Source organism: Mustela nivalis (assembly GCF_964662115.1).
Source record: "Mustela nivalis genome assembly, chromosome: 1".
Lineage (NCBI taxonomy): Eukaryota > Metazoa > Chordata > Mammalia > Carnivora > Mustelidae > Mustela > Mustela nivalis.
This window is the reverse complement of record NC_139020.1, coordinates 71,274,002-71,289,777: the sequence shown is the minus strand read 5'-3', so window position 1 is coordinate 71,289,777 and position 15,776 is coordinate 71,274,002. Positions and strand designations below refer to the sequence as shown.

At 35.1% G+C, this 15,776-nt stretch overlaps 1 protein-coding gene across 2 annotated transcripts in view; it reads left to right on the top strand.

Annotated features, from left to right (window-relative positions):
* PLOD2 (procollagen-lysine,2-oxoglutarate 5-dioxygenase 2) overlaps positions 1–15,776 on the top strand; it is a 95,303-nt gene that overhangs the window by 49,397 nt on the left and 30,130 nt on the right. For both annotated transcript variants that reach the window (XM_082713222.1, XM_082713223.1), the window contains exons 4-7: positions 7,255–7,418; positions 10,783–10,895; positions 13,091–13,154; positions 14,586–14,683. In XM_082713222.1, coding sequence (XP_082569348.1) covers positions 7,255–7,418; positions 10,783–10,895; positions 13,091–13,154; positions 14,586–14,683 — 439 coding nt within the window. The remainder of the gene's footprint in view (positions 1–7,254; positions 7,419–10,782; positions 10,896–13,090; positions 13,155–14,585; positions 14,684–15,776) is intronic.

Here is a 15,776-nt window from a genome sequence, read left to right as displayed (position 1 = left end):
GAGCCGAGGGAGAGACAGCCCCAAGCAGAATCCCTGCTGAGTGGGGCTCCATTCTACAACTCTGAGCCAAAACCAAGAGTCAGCCCTTAACCAACTGCACCACCCGGTGCCCTGTAACTGTTTTACAGTTACATGGATTTTCTTCATTCATTTCTTCATTCATTCATTCATTTAGAGAAACAAAATGATTTATAAAGGAAGGAAAGCATCCAAATTTTCTAAATCTCAAAGATTGAAATTATTAGAAAAACAAATTTTGATTGTCAGAAGTCATGAATATGATGCTTCTGGTCTTCCATATCTAGGCCAATGTTTCTTTTTTTTTTACTTTATCTAAATATTACTTTGTTGAGAAAGTGAGGTAAGTGGAAAGACTTTTCACTTTACATTTAGTACTCATGTTTTAAGCACAAACTGTGATCTAGGGATTAAACTTAACACTACGAAAAAGATAAACATAGATCCCACGCTCAAGGAATTTACATTATACTAATTTTACAAATAAAACTGAACAGACTTAATTTGAAAGACATAATATGTATCCAAAAGTTTGGATGTTAAAAAAAATTGCATTTTGGCATAGTCTCTTTAGAATCATTTACTTTTAGAAAATTGTCAAAGACTATGTTTTATTGATTGTTTTGATTATTTATAAAAATATTTTTATGATTTTATTGTTGTCATAAATATAATTTATATTATTCATTTAATAGATGACCAGATCCTATCTATTTTATTCTATGGAATAAGTATTTTATACCTTTCATAGTTCAGGTTACATACCCAATATGCCTGCAGTTTTTGTCTTACATAGTCGATACAGAAGACACAAAAAAAATTTTCTGAAAGCAAAGCTTTCCAAGTATGATGACTATAATTTTAACCAACTATGGCAGATTTATTTGATGGACTCCTCCTTCCTGGCAGTGATGACAATTTAAGTGTGCCGACACAAAGGACCTACTCATTAGCAATGGACAACATTTCATTATATTAGTGTGAAAGAAGGGCAAAGTGTATCACAGTTCTTAGTTCTAGTATTGCTTTTTCTTTTTCTTTTTTTCCCTTTTTTGAATGGAAGATTGAAATCATTAGCTGTCGCTTAAATATATTGCACTGCCTTCTGGCTCATCCAGAATAGTCTGAAATATGGTTAGGAATTTTGTAGGAAATGAGTGACTTGTTTTTTTCAAATTGTTCAAATGTTCTTGTTAATATTTACTGAATGTTGGAATGAAGATGAAATAAGTTATATGCAAGAGAAGCATTGGGTGTTTTTATATATATATAAATGTATGTTTTTATATTATCTGTCTATATGTAAATTGATATATGATACTCTCATATGGCGTTAATTTGCCTGAGTATGTATGTATACAAATACACGTGTGTGTGTGTGTGTGTATAATATGTAATATATATATATATAATTTTTTTTTCCAAACCAGATTGTCTACTCCTTGAAGTTTGTTCTTTTGAGTAAACATGTATTAAGTATCTGTTATGTGCAAAATACGATGGTAGCCCCCGTGGTTGGAACTGGAATCAGGAAGAAAGGGCTGAATGGGACAGAAATCTTGCCCTCGGATATGTTTTTCCATCCATAACTCTATAAATATTGTATCTGGCATGTTGTAGCTGCATAATAATAAGTTTGGGGGATTTTCAAAAGTTTTTTTAATTCCCTCATTGATTTATTGAATATTTACTATGTACTTAATATGTGTCAGATTTAAATGTTCTCATGATGCAGAGATAAATTTAACTTTTTTTTTTTTAAGATTTTATTTATTTATTTGACAGAGATCACAAGTAGGCAGAGAGGCAGGCAGAGAGAGAGAGGAGGAAGCAGTCTGAAGTCTAATGAAACTGAAGCACACAAGTAGCAACACACCTTTAATCACATCCTCATCTTAATACATGTCAATATTTCTATAGATAATACCACAAACCAGTATTATGAAACCACTGTCCCTTCCCCCTAGGGAAAAAAAAAGCACTTAAAACTATCAACCAGGGGACACCTGGCTGGCTCAGTCAGTACAGCACGCAACTCCTGATCTCAGGGTTATGAGTTCAAATCCCACACTGGGTGTGGAGCCTACTTAAAAAAATAAATAATTTTTTTTTTAAACAACATTGATTCAGTTGAACTTACAAAATACATTACAATAAAAGCACAGTATAAAATGATAAATAAATTTACTGCAAGAATTTTGAAGGAAGGGGTAGGAATTAGCTCTTAAAAAGTGGGTACTACTTTAAAAACTAAGTATTACTAGGAGACTTATTTCTCCAAATGGTACAGACTTTCATTTCCTGTACAGAATTCTTACTGAGGTTGGGTAGAGGTAGAAGTTAATGAGGACACTGCCGTGCTGGAGAGTCATTTTCTCCAGACTGTTTTCTGAGTGGCTAGAGCTGGAATAACCTAACAAAGAAGACAGCCAAGGCAGGAATGGCACTAAGACACCAAACTACTCAAGCTGCTAGCTAGCCACCTGTGAGGCCACGAGTCACTACTACTTGTTTCCAGGTCACTCTCCATATTGGGAAAATAAAAAGTCAAAAGGTTGGGTTAATTAAATGAAAAAATTTCCTCTACATTTAAATAATAGTTAAATTGGGGCACCTGGGTGGCTCAGTGGGTTGAAGCCTCTGTCTTCAGCTCAGTTCATGATCCCAGGGTCCTGGGATCGAGCCCCATGTTGGGCTCTCTGCTCTGCAAGTAGTTTGGGTGATTAAAACTTTTGGCTTAGGTTTGTGTCAGTGATGAAGAAATTGTTGGATTGGGGAGGAACAAATAAATAAAATTAGGGAACACTTCTGTTGTTTTCTTTTCTGGCTACCCAGTAACTTTTGCTTCTTGTTAAGACTGGAGATGACTCATTCATTCATTTGTTTGTTCATTCGTTTGTTTGACAAATATTTACTATCTTCAAAATACAAAATACAAGGCATAGGGGAATACATGGATAAATAAAGATGTGGATCAAGCCAATGAAGGAAGAATAGGCAGTCTAGTATAAAATAGGCATTCCTAGCATGGAGAGCAAGAAATAAAATGTTTCATGAAAGGGGAAATGAAAAGAGCTGTGGGAGTTAAAAGAAAAGGAGTGATCTTTTCCATTTAGGCTGATCCACTAGAAGTTTATAGAAGAGGTGAGATTTGAAATGGGCCTCAAGAGTGAATGGTGTGGACCCAATTGGGAAAAGATGTGCTAAGTGGATGGAACATTATGGGTAAACACAGATGACAGATCGAATAATTTAGTCTGGTCTCAGAACAGGTTACTTAATAGAATGTTATTATTGTGATGCTGATTACTTTAGACTTTATTCCAAGGTCAGGGATTGGTAAACCGTGGTCTAGCTTACTTCTTGTTTTTATAAATAGTTTTATTGGAACACAGCTACATCCATTGCTTCTGCCTGCTTGTGCATCACAACAGCAGAATTGTGTCCTTGAAAAGGAGACCCAAAATGAGAAAAGAGCTTGTTAATATGCCAAGACATTAATAATGCATCAGGCAAGATTTAAGAACTTTCTAGATGTGAATTATTTTATCAAAATAAAACACACTATTTCTCATCTCTGTCAAAGTAAAAACCCCATGAAGTTTTAAAAATTGCTTTAAAAATTGTTTTAAAATTTTTTTGCCCTCAAAGCCAAAAGTATTTTCTGTAAAAGGCTAGATAGTAATTATTTGTAGAGTCCTGCTTTAGACCTAGTTGGGAACCACTGATCCAGTCTTGGCTGGAATGGTTTTCAGGAGAGTTTATTAGACAGTCCTTATCAGAAGTGGAGTGGAGATAGGTAATGTGAGGGCTCCTAGGGTTTTTGAATCAATCTATTTCAGTGTCTTCTAGAGAGAGTGGAGAAGATTTGAATGCTAAATAGATTAAGTAGATGGAATCAGTAGGATTTGGTGAAATATTTGATGAGAGAGGCTGTAGAAAGGGAGGAGGCAAGGCTGGAGGAAAGATTTTCAACTTGGGTGACTGGGTTGTTGATGGTGCCACAGAAACAGGGAACACAGAAGGACAAACGCTTGTAAATGTTTGAATGAACTGTTGGAGACAGAACGCTGACATGTCTGTTAGAGAACTCAATATGACCACATAAGGTGGGACCTTATAGTTTCTGCAGGACCCAGGAATATTTACCAGAGTTAACTATGGAGAAATTTTATTATTCCTATTTAAATGGACCAAATTCCTACGAGAATTATTTTTGTGACTGTTGTGCATTTTTTAAAAATTTGATTATTTGGTTTCTTCGGCCAAAGTAATTTTAAGTAGAAAAACTTTCTTCCCTTTGAAAGGTTTTAAATCAATTTAGAGAGCTTTTCTAAAGTACTTAAACACAGAAATAACAATGCCACTAAAATACGATGGGAAAGTTTTAGCAACCTTAAGTTTTTATTCAGATTCTTACTTGAATTACATGAATGTAATTTTTGCACTTACATTTTGCTTTAAAATAATTGGTTTTTGTTGTAAAGGTAAAGCATACTTATAAACTACTGAATCATAAAAGTAAAAGTTGCTACAAATCCTCCTTTTCAAGCTACTGGCTTTTGCTAATAGTTTGAGACATACAATGTGGATACTATATCCTTCACTAGGATTATAAAGACAGAAAGTTCTCACTTTCCAAATGTGTATTTATACCTCTAAAGACACAATGCTACCTGCAAAATTTCTGAGTCATTTGGCCTCAGTATCCAATCATGTGATTCTCTGACATAATAAGCCCTTTTTCTGTGTCCAGACAATGTATTGGGGTTCTTCTGCAACTTGTAGGTCAGTCTCTGTCTCAGAAGTTTTAATTTATTTGCCTTGCTTCTTGTGACTCAGTTACCTATGATACTGGTCTTCTTTCCTAATCTTTAATATTATAAAGCATATATCAACAACTGGTAGTCTTCAGGAAAGTAGCCCTGTTAGAAAAGATAGGATTATCTTAGTAGGCAGAAATATAAAGTGGTCATACTGAGGGGCTAGGTTGTACTTGTTTATAAGAAAAAGAGGAAATTGATATTTTTAAAGTATTATTTTGTGTAGTCAGATTCAGTTTTTTAAATCAACAGGGAAAAGTTAGTCTGAGGTTTTAGAACATATTTATTCTGATTTAAAAATTACCTTAACACACGTGTATATAAAAATAAAATTATTTTAAATTACAGATTGGTATAAACTTAAAAGTGAGTTTTTCTTCTGCTTTTCCCATTACTGCAGTCTCTTCTAGTAACAATAATGTTAATTTTCACTTCAAGGAGTACTTATAATGTGCCATGTATTGTTCTTAATTTTTTGGCTTTTTTTCAATAACTCGATGACATCAGTGCTCCCTTCTCCTATGTTCTACATGAAGAAATGGAAGCATAAAGAGTTTAAGTAACTGGTTTAAGGTTACTCAGATAGCATGTGGCAGAGCTGAAATTAGAAATCCAACCAGCAGACTTCAAATTGCATGGCCTCAGTCCCTTTATGAATATGTTATTAATAGTATTATTAATAGTACTAACAGAAGCTTGCCAATTGATTCTGGAAGAAAGAAAAAGCTATGTATCAAAATGTATATATCTAGACATGTTTTAATTTTGAGGTACTGTTTTCTGTAACTGAAGAAAAAAACAGATCATAAAATTTAAATCCTCTAGAACAACATAAAATGAAAAGAAATAGTTTCTCTCTCTGATCCCAGCCTTATTTTTACTTTTTAAAAAATTGGCTGGGCACAATTACTAAATTGAGTTGCACATTAGTAACATTTTAACTCTCTCAGTTTTAAGATTCAAAAATGTGCTATACAGTGAGGGTGTGTGTATGTCAAGTATTTGTTACTTGTGAAGTGTAGTTCACCATGAAAGCAGAAGAAACAGAGGGAAGGAGCAGACAGAGGACAAGCAGCTTCCTTTGTAAAGTACAGGACCTGCAGATTACAGAAGCACACCAGTTCCGCCCACATCCCAGGGGACAGACGTAATCATGTGGCCACATCTATCTTCAGAGTAGTCTTTAGCAGGATGGCCATTTGCCCAGTTAACACAGGAGGATTCCGTTACTCACATAAATGCTCAGGAAAGTATATGGGATCAGTCAGCATCTCTGCCACAAGGATAAACTTACACTATTCTTGCTAAAGCAATTTTTAAAACTTCATGGGGTTTTTATTTTGACAGAGATGAGCAATAGTGTGTTTTATTTTGATAAAATAATTCACATCTAGAAAGTTCTTAAATCTTGCCTGATGCATTATTACTATCTTGGCATATTAACAAGCTCTTTGAGAGCAAGGGTGGCTGGGAAAGGCAGTGGAACAGCCTCTACTCCTCCACTCACATATCACAGCAGTGACTCTAGACTATCAGCTGGTAGGAAAACTTGGTGCTGAATTCATCAACATTTGTTTGTTCTTATTGTTTGCTGCCTGGGATGTCAGGCCAATAAATTATGATCTTTAGAAACTTTTGGTCTTGAGGTACTCTGATGTGGAAAAAAAAAAAAAAGGATGCCGAAGAATTTGTCGGTTATAACGAAAATAAAGAATTTTTTTTTGCAGAGTGGAAGCATATCAGGTAGTGACTGTTACACTTCCAGTTTTGTTAATCATTATCATTCTATGAATGAACAATGAGCAATAATGTCTCCAGAAAAATCAGTGAAACCATAGGCATTAAATTCTAGTGTCAACTTTTAGACTTTTTTTTCAAATATATTGAGCTTTAAAAAGATGCAGTTGTCTAAACACTTTTATTTTAAGATTTTAGGCTAAATAGTGATTCAAATATAAATTTATATAGGTGATATTGAGTAGTTGAACACATTTCATCAAAGATAAAATCTTCAGACATTATAATGGAAGGGTACAAATGACATTGAAACGTTAGTCAATTATAATTGCAGCTTCTTTTGCATCTATATTTTATTAAGTTCTATAGCGAGTTATTGATTTCTTAACCTTTAAGCACTGTTTTAGCATTTTCATTTGGGAGGATACTAAGCTAGTACTAAGAAAAGTTGTCTTTGTTTGGACTTCATTTGCCAGTGTAATGTAAACATGAATAATTTAATACAATCCATATAATTTAACTTGAGGGAAAATTGTTTGGGAGTATTCTGTAAATAGCTGGTATTAATCTTAGGTTGGATTTTAAATTCTAACTTTATTAGTGACTATTTCTTGGTTTATGTGCCTAAATTCTCACAGTGTATTTTAAAACTTCTTTTTCCCCCCTCATTAAACAGCTTTAATGTCATATTTGCTGGTGGTCCAGAAGAAGTTCTAAAAAAGTTCCAAAAGTCAAACCACAAAGTTGTGTTTGCAGCAGATGGAATTCTGTGGCCAGATAAAAGACTAGCAGACAAGTATCCCATTGTGCACATTGGGAAACGCTACCTGAATTCGGGAGGTGGGTAAGATACTGGCAGAGAAGTTTAATGCTAGTCACAGAAAATTATAAAGATTGATGAAACAACCTTTTTTTGAAAGTTTTTAAATTTTTTAATTAACATATAATGTATTATTAGCCTCAGGGGTACAGGTCGGTGAATCGGCAGGTTTACACACTTCACAGCACTCACCATAGCACATACCCTCCCCATTGTCCTTGGAAACAACCTTTTTTTGATATATGTAGCTATAGACATGAAACTTTAAATAACCATTATCTTTTTTATTACTATGAAAAAATATATCAGTTTAGAATCCATGGCGTGTTTTGTAGTTGACAAAAGGTTTTCCACATATCATATTATATGATACTCCTAACAAAACTAAGTGGTATAAATATTATTTCCAGATTGAAAGTGGGAAAATCCATGTTTCCCCAATTTAAGTGACTTTTCCTAAAGACATTCAGTTGTTCAAGGAAAAACAACACGGATTCAGGTCTTCTGATCATAGTTTGATGGAGAATTTTCTGGCTATAGGATAATGGGTTTAGTAAGTTCCCATACTTAGGAATAAGTGCAAGGTACAATTACGTAGCTGTAAAAATAGGCATTACTTAATTTTATCTATATTTTAAATATATCAGAGTCACTAGTCAAAAAGTTCGGCATTGAGTGTCTGGGTATAAAGTACTGCATTAGCTTTAATCATGGATTAAAGGAACAAATTATTACATTTTTCCCTCTCATTTCAAAAAATAAAATAAAACTGACTTTGGACATTATTATGACTCCAAAATGTTTTCCTTAGACTGAGATTAATATAAACATATGACCAGAAGATGTAACCAAATAGGATGGGGGACATGTTAGAAAAACGGTTTGGATGGAATTTGCAAGTGGGAAAACAAAATTTTTTGGGTGATTTGCATGTATATAACTGATGCTATTCAGTCTAGTTCAAGTAAGTACTACTTGAGGTAACAACATTTTTGGATTCTAGGCTCTGCTCAAGCTGCTTATAGCAATGAAACCTTTAGCAAGTAATACAGTTTCTCTGAGATGCCTCAATGCCAGCTCTATTTCCCCACAATATATTTTAGCAACCCATTCCCACAGTTGTACCCTGGAACTTGGTCAGCCCATTATAAATACTGCACTTCTGAAACCTTAAATTCCAGTTTGTATTGGCTAGTTTCAGCTCATTTTTTCTCTCCATTTCAATACAACCATAGTTTATCGTTTGGGGGATCTCTTGATCATTTTATTATTCTCCCAATCTATCTACCACCTTTGGATTTTACTTCCACATTCAAGTCAGAACGTAGGTTTTCTCAGATTGGTCGCTCTGACCTCATTGCCTTAGCCATCCTTTCCTCTTGGATTTATGGTTTTATATACTGATGAAGCCTTTCCTAAGATTGTTGCTCACTTTTTTTTTTTTTTAAAGATTTTATTTATTTATTTGACAGAGAGATACCACAAGCAGATGGAGAGACAGGCAGAGAGAGAGAACGGGAACCAGGCTCCCTGCTGAGCAGAGAGCCCGATTGCGGGACTCGATCCCAGGACCCTGAGATCATGACCTGAGCCAAAGGCAGCGGCTTAACCCACTGAGCCACCCAGGCACCCTGTTGCTCACTTTTGATGTCTCTGTCTGAATTCTTAATTATGGATTGGTGCAACTTCTACTTCCAAACTGTCAGGTTCTCAGTAACACACAGCTTTTAATTTATCCGATGTCCTAGATTGTTTAAAAACCATTTAGCTATGGACCTCTGGGAGAAGTTTTATTTTATATATATTAATCTTTCTTAACATGACATATGTAATAAAATATCATATGTAAATTCATCTAGATATTGATATATTTATTCAGGAATCTAAATTTCAGACAGATGTACAGTGCTGTGGAAACAGCAGAAGACTAGCAAGTGAGTGCCTTTATGAGCTAGTTTAATTAAGGAAAAGGTGCTTTTAAGTGGGAAAGAGATCATATAAGGACATCAAAACATGGTTTTTGTGCTTTCTGAAGTCATAGTAATTAAAGTGATGCTGGGAAATCTAAATATATTCAATAAAAGTGTATGTAATTTCATGAATGGGGAGTTATTTAAGGGACAAGAGTTTTGTTTGTGATTTTATCATTTAGTTTAAAAATATATGCCATGGAAAGAAAACATGGTTCCTAACCAGGAAAATTTCACAATGTTATAAACATAATATGGCAGTTTAATAAAAAAATATAAACCATATGAAATATATCTCACATAATTTGAAAATAGATGGAATTTCTTTTCAATTTTGAAATAGATTTATAAAAAGGATAAGAGAAAGTAATTTTTGAAAAACAGCAATATAAGCCTTTGGAAAATGTTATGTGTCACTACTTGGACATATTTTTCATCATAGAGAATTAAAAATGCACTATTTTTCAGTGTTTTAGAATTTTTTAGTTTGATGAAAATAATAAGAATGAGCAACCAATGATTGGTTTAAGCATGTTTTCATTTTGTCTTGTTTTCTCTAGGTAACATTATTCCTTGTCGTATTTCTTTTCATTCTTTTATTCCTACAAGGAAATTTTAATATTGAGTATAAAAAATTAGGTTTTCTTTCAATTCAAGGAGTTAACAATTGGTCCCTTTTTAGAAGTATTGCTTGTCAATGAAACTTAGCATCTTGGCTGCATTTCTGAAATGGAGAGGAAGATTCAAAAGGGGGAAAAATGATCCTTTTGTCTGTCTTTTATAGACAACTGTTAGTGGCAAATTTAATACTTATGCTCGAAGGCCAAGGGGAACAATCCAATTTTAGACTTCCTTCTCCAGACTATGACACACAAAATCTTGCCAGAAAATGGTTTAGCAGGTACAATAATGACTAGTTCAAGGAAAGGAAAAATTCCCAAAATGGCCTAGATATAGAATTTCTTTGAGATGTTTGCAGTCAGTGACATTTCCAACATTCCTTTGATTTTGTTAGCATCACTGGCACTGATATTAAAACCACTGTAGTAGAGACATTTTTTTTTTCCCCAGAAACAGTGAATTCTCTCCAAAGGATTCAAGAAAGAGCATTTTAGAAGGTCAAGAAGAAAATTCTCTGTCTTATTCTATTCTTTTCCTAGTAACTTTTTCCCTTAGGGGCCTTGGAAAACATTACTCCCTCTCTTGTGTCAGTTAATTTGGGGAATGTGTTTATGTGAGTCTCTGATTTGTAGTTGGTGGTAATAAAAACTCATTCATGGTGAGCTGTAAAATTCCAACCTAAGGATTAGGCCTAATGGCTTTACAATTCTATGCAACTGGTCAGTGGAATTTATAGACACAAGCTTTGGTCTTTGATTACTAAATTCTCTAATCTCACTCTGTTATATTGCAGGATTTATTGGTTATGCTCCATATATCAACAAGATTGTTCAACAATGGAATCTCCAGGATAATGATGATGATCAGCTATTTTACACCAAAATTTACATTGATCCACTGAAGAGGGTATGGAATAGCTCCCATTTTCAATGTAACCTCCTAGTTTAATATAGCTACTGGAGCTCCAGCCATTGCATCCATATTCTAGGCAGTTAACAGGCAAAATAGTAAATAAAGGGCCATCTCAGTTGTATCAACTCTCTTTAAATAACCTTTCTAGAAGAAAAAAAATTCTCTTTTCTTTTACCAGAACATATTTATGTGGCTATGCACAATATGGAAAGAAAATGTTGGCCTTTATTTCAAGCAGAAACATCCTACTGAAAATCTGAGTTCTATTATTAAGGAAGGGAATGTAGGGACAATAGCTGTGTTACCAGTCCCTGAGAGAACAATCCTGAGATTGATTTAAATGAAACCTTGGAGGAAAAGTAAAACCGAAGTTCCCTAATTTGAGAATATTTTTAGTATATTTACATAATGTAAGTTAATGTTTCATAAATTCACTGTATATAACTGATATAAGTTAGAACTGATATAGTTCTCAAGTGTCCTGAATTGTGTAATTTGTAGGTGGTATTACTCTAAACATGTTTTTAAAAGTATATTTTATGGTGAGTTTCCAACTCTAGCTGTTTCTGTTCCTTAGATAAATAGTTTAATCATCTAAATATTTTCATTAGACACTTAATACTGAAGAAATGTTTATTCTTAAAATGTTTATTGTTCTTCATCTCCATTTTTTGCTTTCCCACTTATGTGCCTGACAGAGCAAGCCTGAGGACTTGCTTTTAATCTGAGAGGAGAGACCTACTGTTGGCATGAGGTCTAGCCCATGAAGCATCATGTTTGTCTTTCTCAGTGTAGTTCAACTATGAATGTACTTTGAGTCTTATTAGTTGTCTCTGCTTTAGGATGCTTTCTCTGAACTCTCACTGCTGAGTCCATAATATTTTTAGTCGTATAAATCCTGTTTAAGATTTTTTTCAGGACTCTGGACTTTGGAAAACAAACTGAGGGTTGCAGAAGGGAAGGGGGTGAGAGAATAGGGTAGCCGAGTGATGGGTATTAAGGAGGGCACATGTGGTAATGAGCACTGGGTGTTATACACCATTAATGAATCATTGAACACTACATCAAAAACTAATGATGCACCGTATATTGGCTAATTGAACTTAAAAAAAAAAAAAAAGATTCTCTGGCAGTATAAAATTTTATCTGGTTAGCATGTGTCTTAGTCTGTTTGTCATAACAAAATACCATAGACTGTTCTGGAGGCTGCAAGTCCTAGATCAGGGTGCCAGCTTGGTTCGTTTCTGGTGTAGACTCTCTTTCTGGCTTGTAGACAACAGCAGCTTCTTGCCCTGTCCTCTCATGCTGAAGAGAGAGAGACACACACACAGACACAAGGGCCCATTCAGACATACATGAAGGGAGCGAGAGAGTACATATGAACTCTTTGGTGTCTCTTCTTATATAGACATTAATTCTATCGTGAGGACATCGCCCTCATGACCTCAGTTTAATCCTAATCACTTCCCAAAGGCCCTGTCTCTAAATACCAACCATCACATTGTAGATTAGGGCTTCATATGAATTTTGAGGGGACACAAACATCAGTCTCTAACAATATATAAAGTCAATTTTAGGAGTATTATTATACAGAGAAATGTAGCTGAAAAACTGGTATGTTGAGAATCATAATGTTTGTAAAGCAGATTAATCTTTATGATTACACTGATAATTATAAACCTATTGTAGTAGGTGGATCGGGGATTATGCTGCAATAATAATCCCAACCCCAAGAGCTTAACACAACAGAGGTTTGATTCTCCTGCTCTACGTCCACTGTAGGTCCGCAGAGGGTTTTTGCTTACTGTTCTCACCTGGGACCCGGGCTGATGGAGCAGCCATCTTAGACTTTACCAGTGCATGTCCCAGAGAGAGAGCACACTTAGGGTCTCAAACTGTAAGCTCCATGCTCCAGGTTAGAAGCAAAATATTTCAGCTCTGCTAAAAGTCACTGGTCAGAATTAGTCATAAAGTAAGGAAGTGGAAATATTTGGAGGGTAGCATGAATACTTTGCCATTCCCTTTATCCTTTAACTCAATCAACTATAAAATTACAGTCTTTCTGTCTTTCAGAAGAATATTGCTGGAAAAATTCACAAATAAGATCCTTAAAATCTGCAAAAAATAAAATATAGTAACATGATAGTGTTGTTTGCATATTTCAATGGTATCTGTATTCTCCTTTTTAGGAAGCTATTAACATCACATTGGATCACAAATGCAAAATTTTCCAGGCATTAAATGGAGCTGTAGGTATGTTTCCTAAATACTGAATTGCTCATGTATGCAAATGAATACAAGTGTTTTCAACTGTCTGTCCTTTGTCATATCTATTTTGGGGGTATGATTAAGGTTTATTGTATAGATATTACCACTTTTAAAATATAATGGACTTGAGGGGGCGTCTGGGTGGCTCAGTGGGTTAAGCCTCTGCCTTGGGCTCAGGTCATGGTCTCGGGGTCCTGGGATCGAGGGTCCTGGGATCGAGCCCCTCATCAGGCTCTCTGCTCAGCAGGAAGCCTGCTTCCCCCTCTCTCTCTGCCTGCCTCTCTGCCTACTTGTGATCTCTCTCTCTCTGTCAAATAAATAAATAAAATCTTAAAAAAATAAAATAGAATAAAAATAAAAAATAATGGATTTGAGCTTAACTTGACATAATGAAATTCATTTACTTAAAATCATGTCCTAAGACTGGTGCAAAAAAAGCTTCTCGCTTTAGGTAATTTAGAATTTAGTGTTTCACCATCTGGAGACTGTAGATATATTTTTAAGTTAATTATACCTTATTATTACACATTTTTCAGTATAAGTTCTTCATATTGTGAATTATCAGGATTATGAGTATTAGAGTACTTTACCTAGCTGAAGGTAACTGATAATCAGGCACATATACTATGGAATGTGTAGGTGTTTGTGTGTCTGTGTTTTTGTGTGCCTATGCATGTATGCCTGTGTTTGTTTTCCTTGATAGACATATATCTTAGCAAAAATATACTAATACATCAATTAATTAATATATTAAAAATAAAAACACATTAATTCACTAATGCATTAATACTTTAAACATTAAAAATACATTGCAATTCAGTACAACTCTTCAAGGCAGTGCATACACTATAAAGTTTCTCAGGATGAAAGCATTTAGTTTGGAGTGTTTAGAAAATGTGGGAAACAACACCACCTGACCTGTGTATTCCTGGAATTGGCATGAGGCCTGATTTTCAAGAACTGGCAGTGCTCTCAATGATGTCCAACTGTGGAGACCTTGCTTATGTCTGGCAGTGTTCTATTTCCCATATTTATGTTGTTATTATCATCATGAGAACTTTGAAAGGCAGGCAAGGATCCCATTTCACAGTTGAATCAATTCAATGGTTTAGTTCATCCTGGATCACATGACTATCCAGAGTCCTTGGGGGCAGGATTATAAAGAAGCTTTCCTTCTGCCGGAAACCTCAGTGGCTTAGCACCTCAGTTGATGGTGCCTGGCTGGAGTGATTGAAGTGCTCTCTGGTGTGCTTAGGCAAAATTCATAGAAATGTTGTGGCACATGGAATGGCACTTGCGGGAGATTCTCCAACAACCAGAAGATAGAGAATAATGTACACACACATATATGTAGATATGAATACACACACATTTTAAATGACTAAAATCTGTCCTTTTTTTTTCTTTTTAACCTAGATGAAGTTGTTTTGAGATTTGAAAATGGCAAAGCCAGAGCTAAAAATGTATTTTATGAAACCTTACCAGTGGCAATTAATGGAAATGGACCCACCAAGGTGAGTCACAGTGATTTTTCCCCGTTTCTTTATTTCTTGGAGATAGACTTTAGAGCAACATATAGAATGCCCTTTCTCCTTCTCCTTCATCCCCTTCCCTTCCCTGCCTCATCTTCTCCTCGTCCTTTTTTAGTGTCTTTAAGAGGCTCTATTTTGGTGCTAGCAATCTACTAGCTTCATATTTTACACTGTAAATTATGTGGTTTCCTTCAGATTCATCCAACTGATGAGATCTCCTAAGCAAAGGGATACCTTTCCATTCTGTTTTTAACACATTTCACTTTAGTGCTTAATAATAACAGCAAACGAGAGAATAAGTCGTATCTCCCTCATACAGGATACCCTATCTGAATAGGAAATGTTCAGGTCTGTAAGTCACCATTTTCTTGCTTAACAACTCTGTTGAGATTGAGGTGTAACTTTTATGGCCGGAAGCTTCTTGCACTTATGTTCTACAAAGTTTACTGGGTTATCATTGACAAAGATTTAATGGGACTAATGAAATTTTGGATCCTTTTCAAATATATATAATTGAGCTTGCTGAAAATGTTATTGAGAGAAAAATTCATGGATAAGTTTGGTAGTTATCTATCTATTTATCATTTAGGTATCTATTTCATAAAAATTGTGCTTAAAGCAGTGTTAGGAGATACTAAGATGCCTAGTGTACTCACAAGTCCCTGGAAAAGAGATGAACAGATCTGCGCTGTGGGAAGAGGGGGTAGGGTGATGTCTGCTGTTTCAGAGGACTGAGTAGTCTGGAATTCCAGTGTAAGCTACATGGATGGGAAGAAATGCAAGGGGAAGCCCATACTGGCAGCTTTTCCGTGATCAGATTGTAAGAAGTAGATTCCTCTTCTCTAGTTCATCTTTCTGCTTGTTTTTTGTCCCATTCCAGACTTCCTGCAAATCCCTCTTGCTGAGTCAGTAACGACTCTCAATCTTGGATCAGTTTTCCTTGCTCTATCCTCTCATACTCATCAGCATTTTAAAGATTCCCTGTTCTTCATTTTAAAACAAAACGGAGCCAGCACAAACTAAAACATCCTCCTCCATCCCCGGCCTTCCATCCTCCGCACGTCTCCCACTCTTC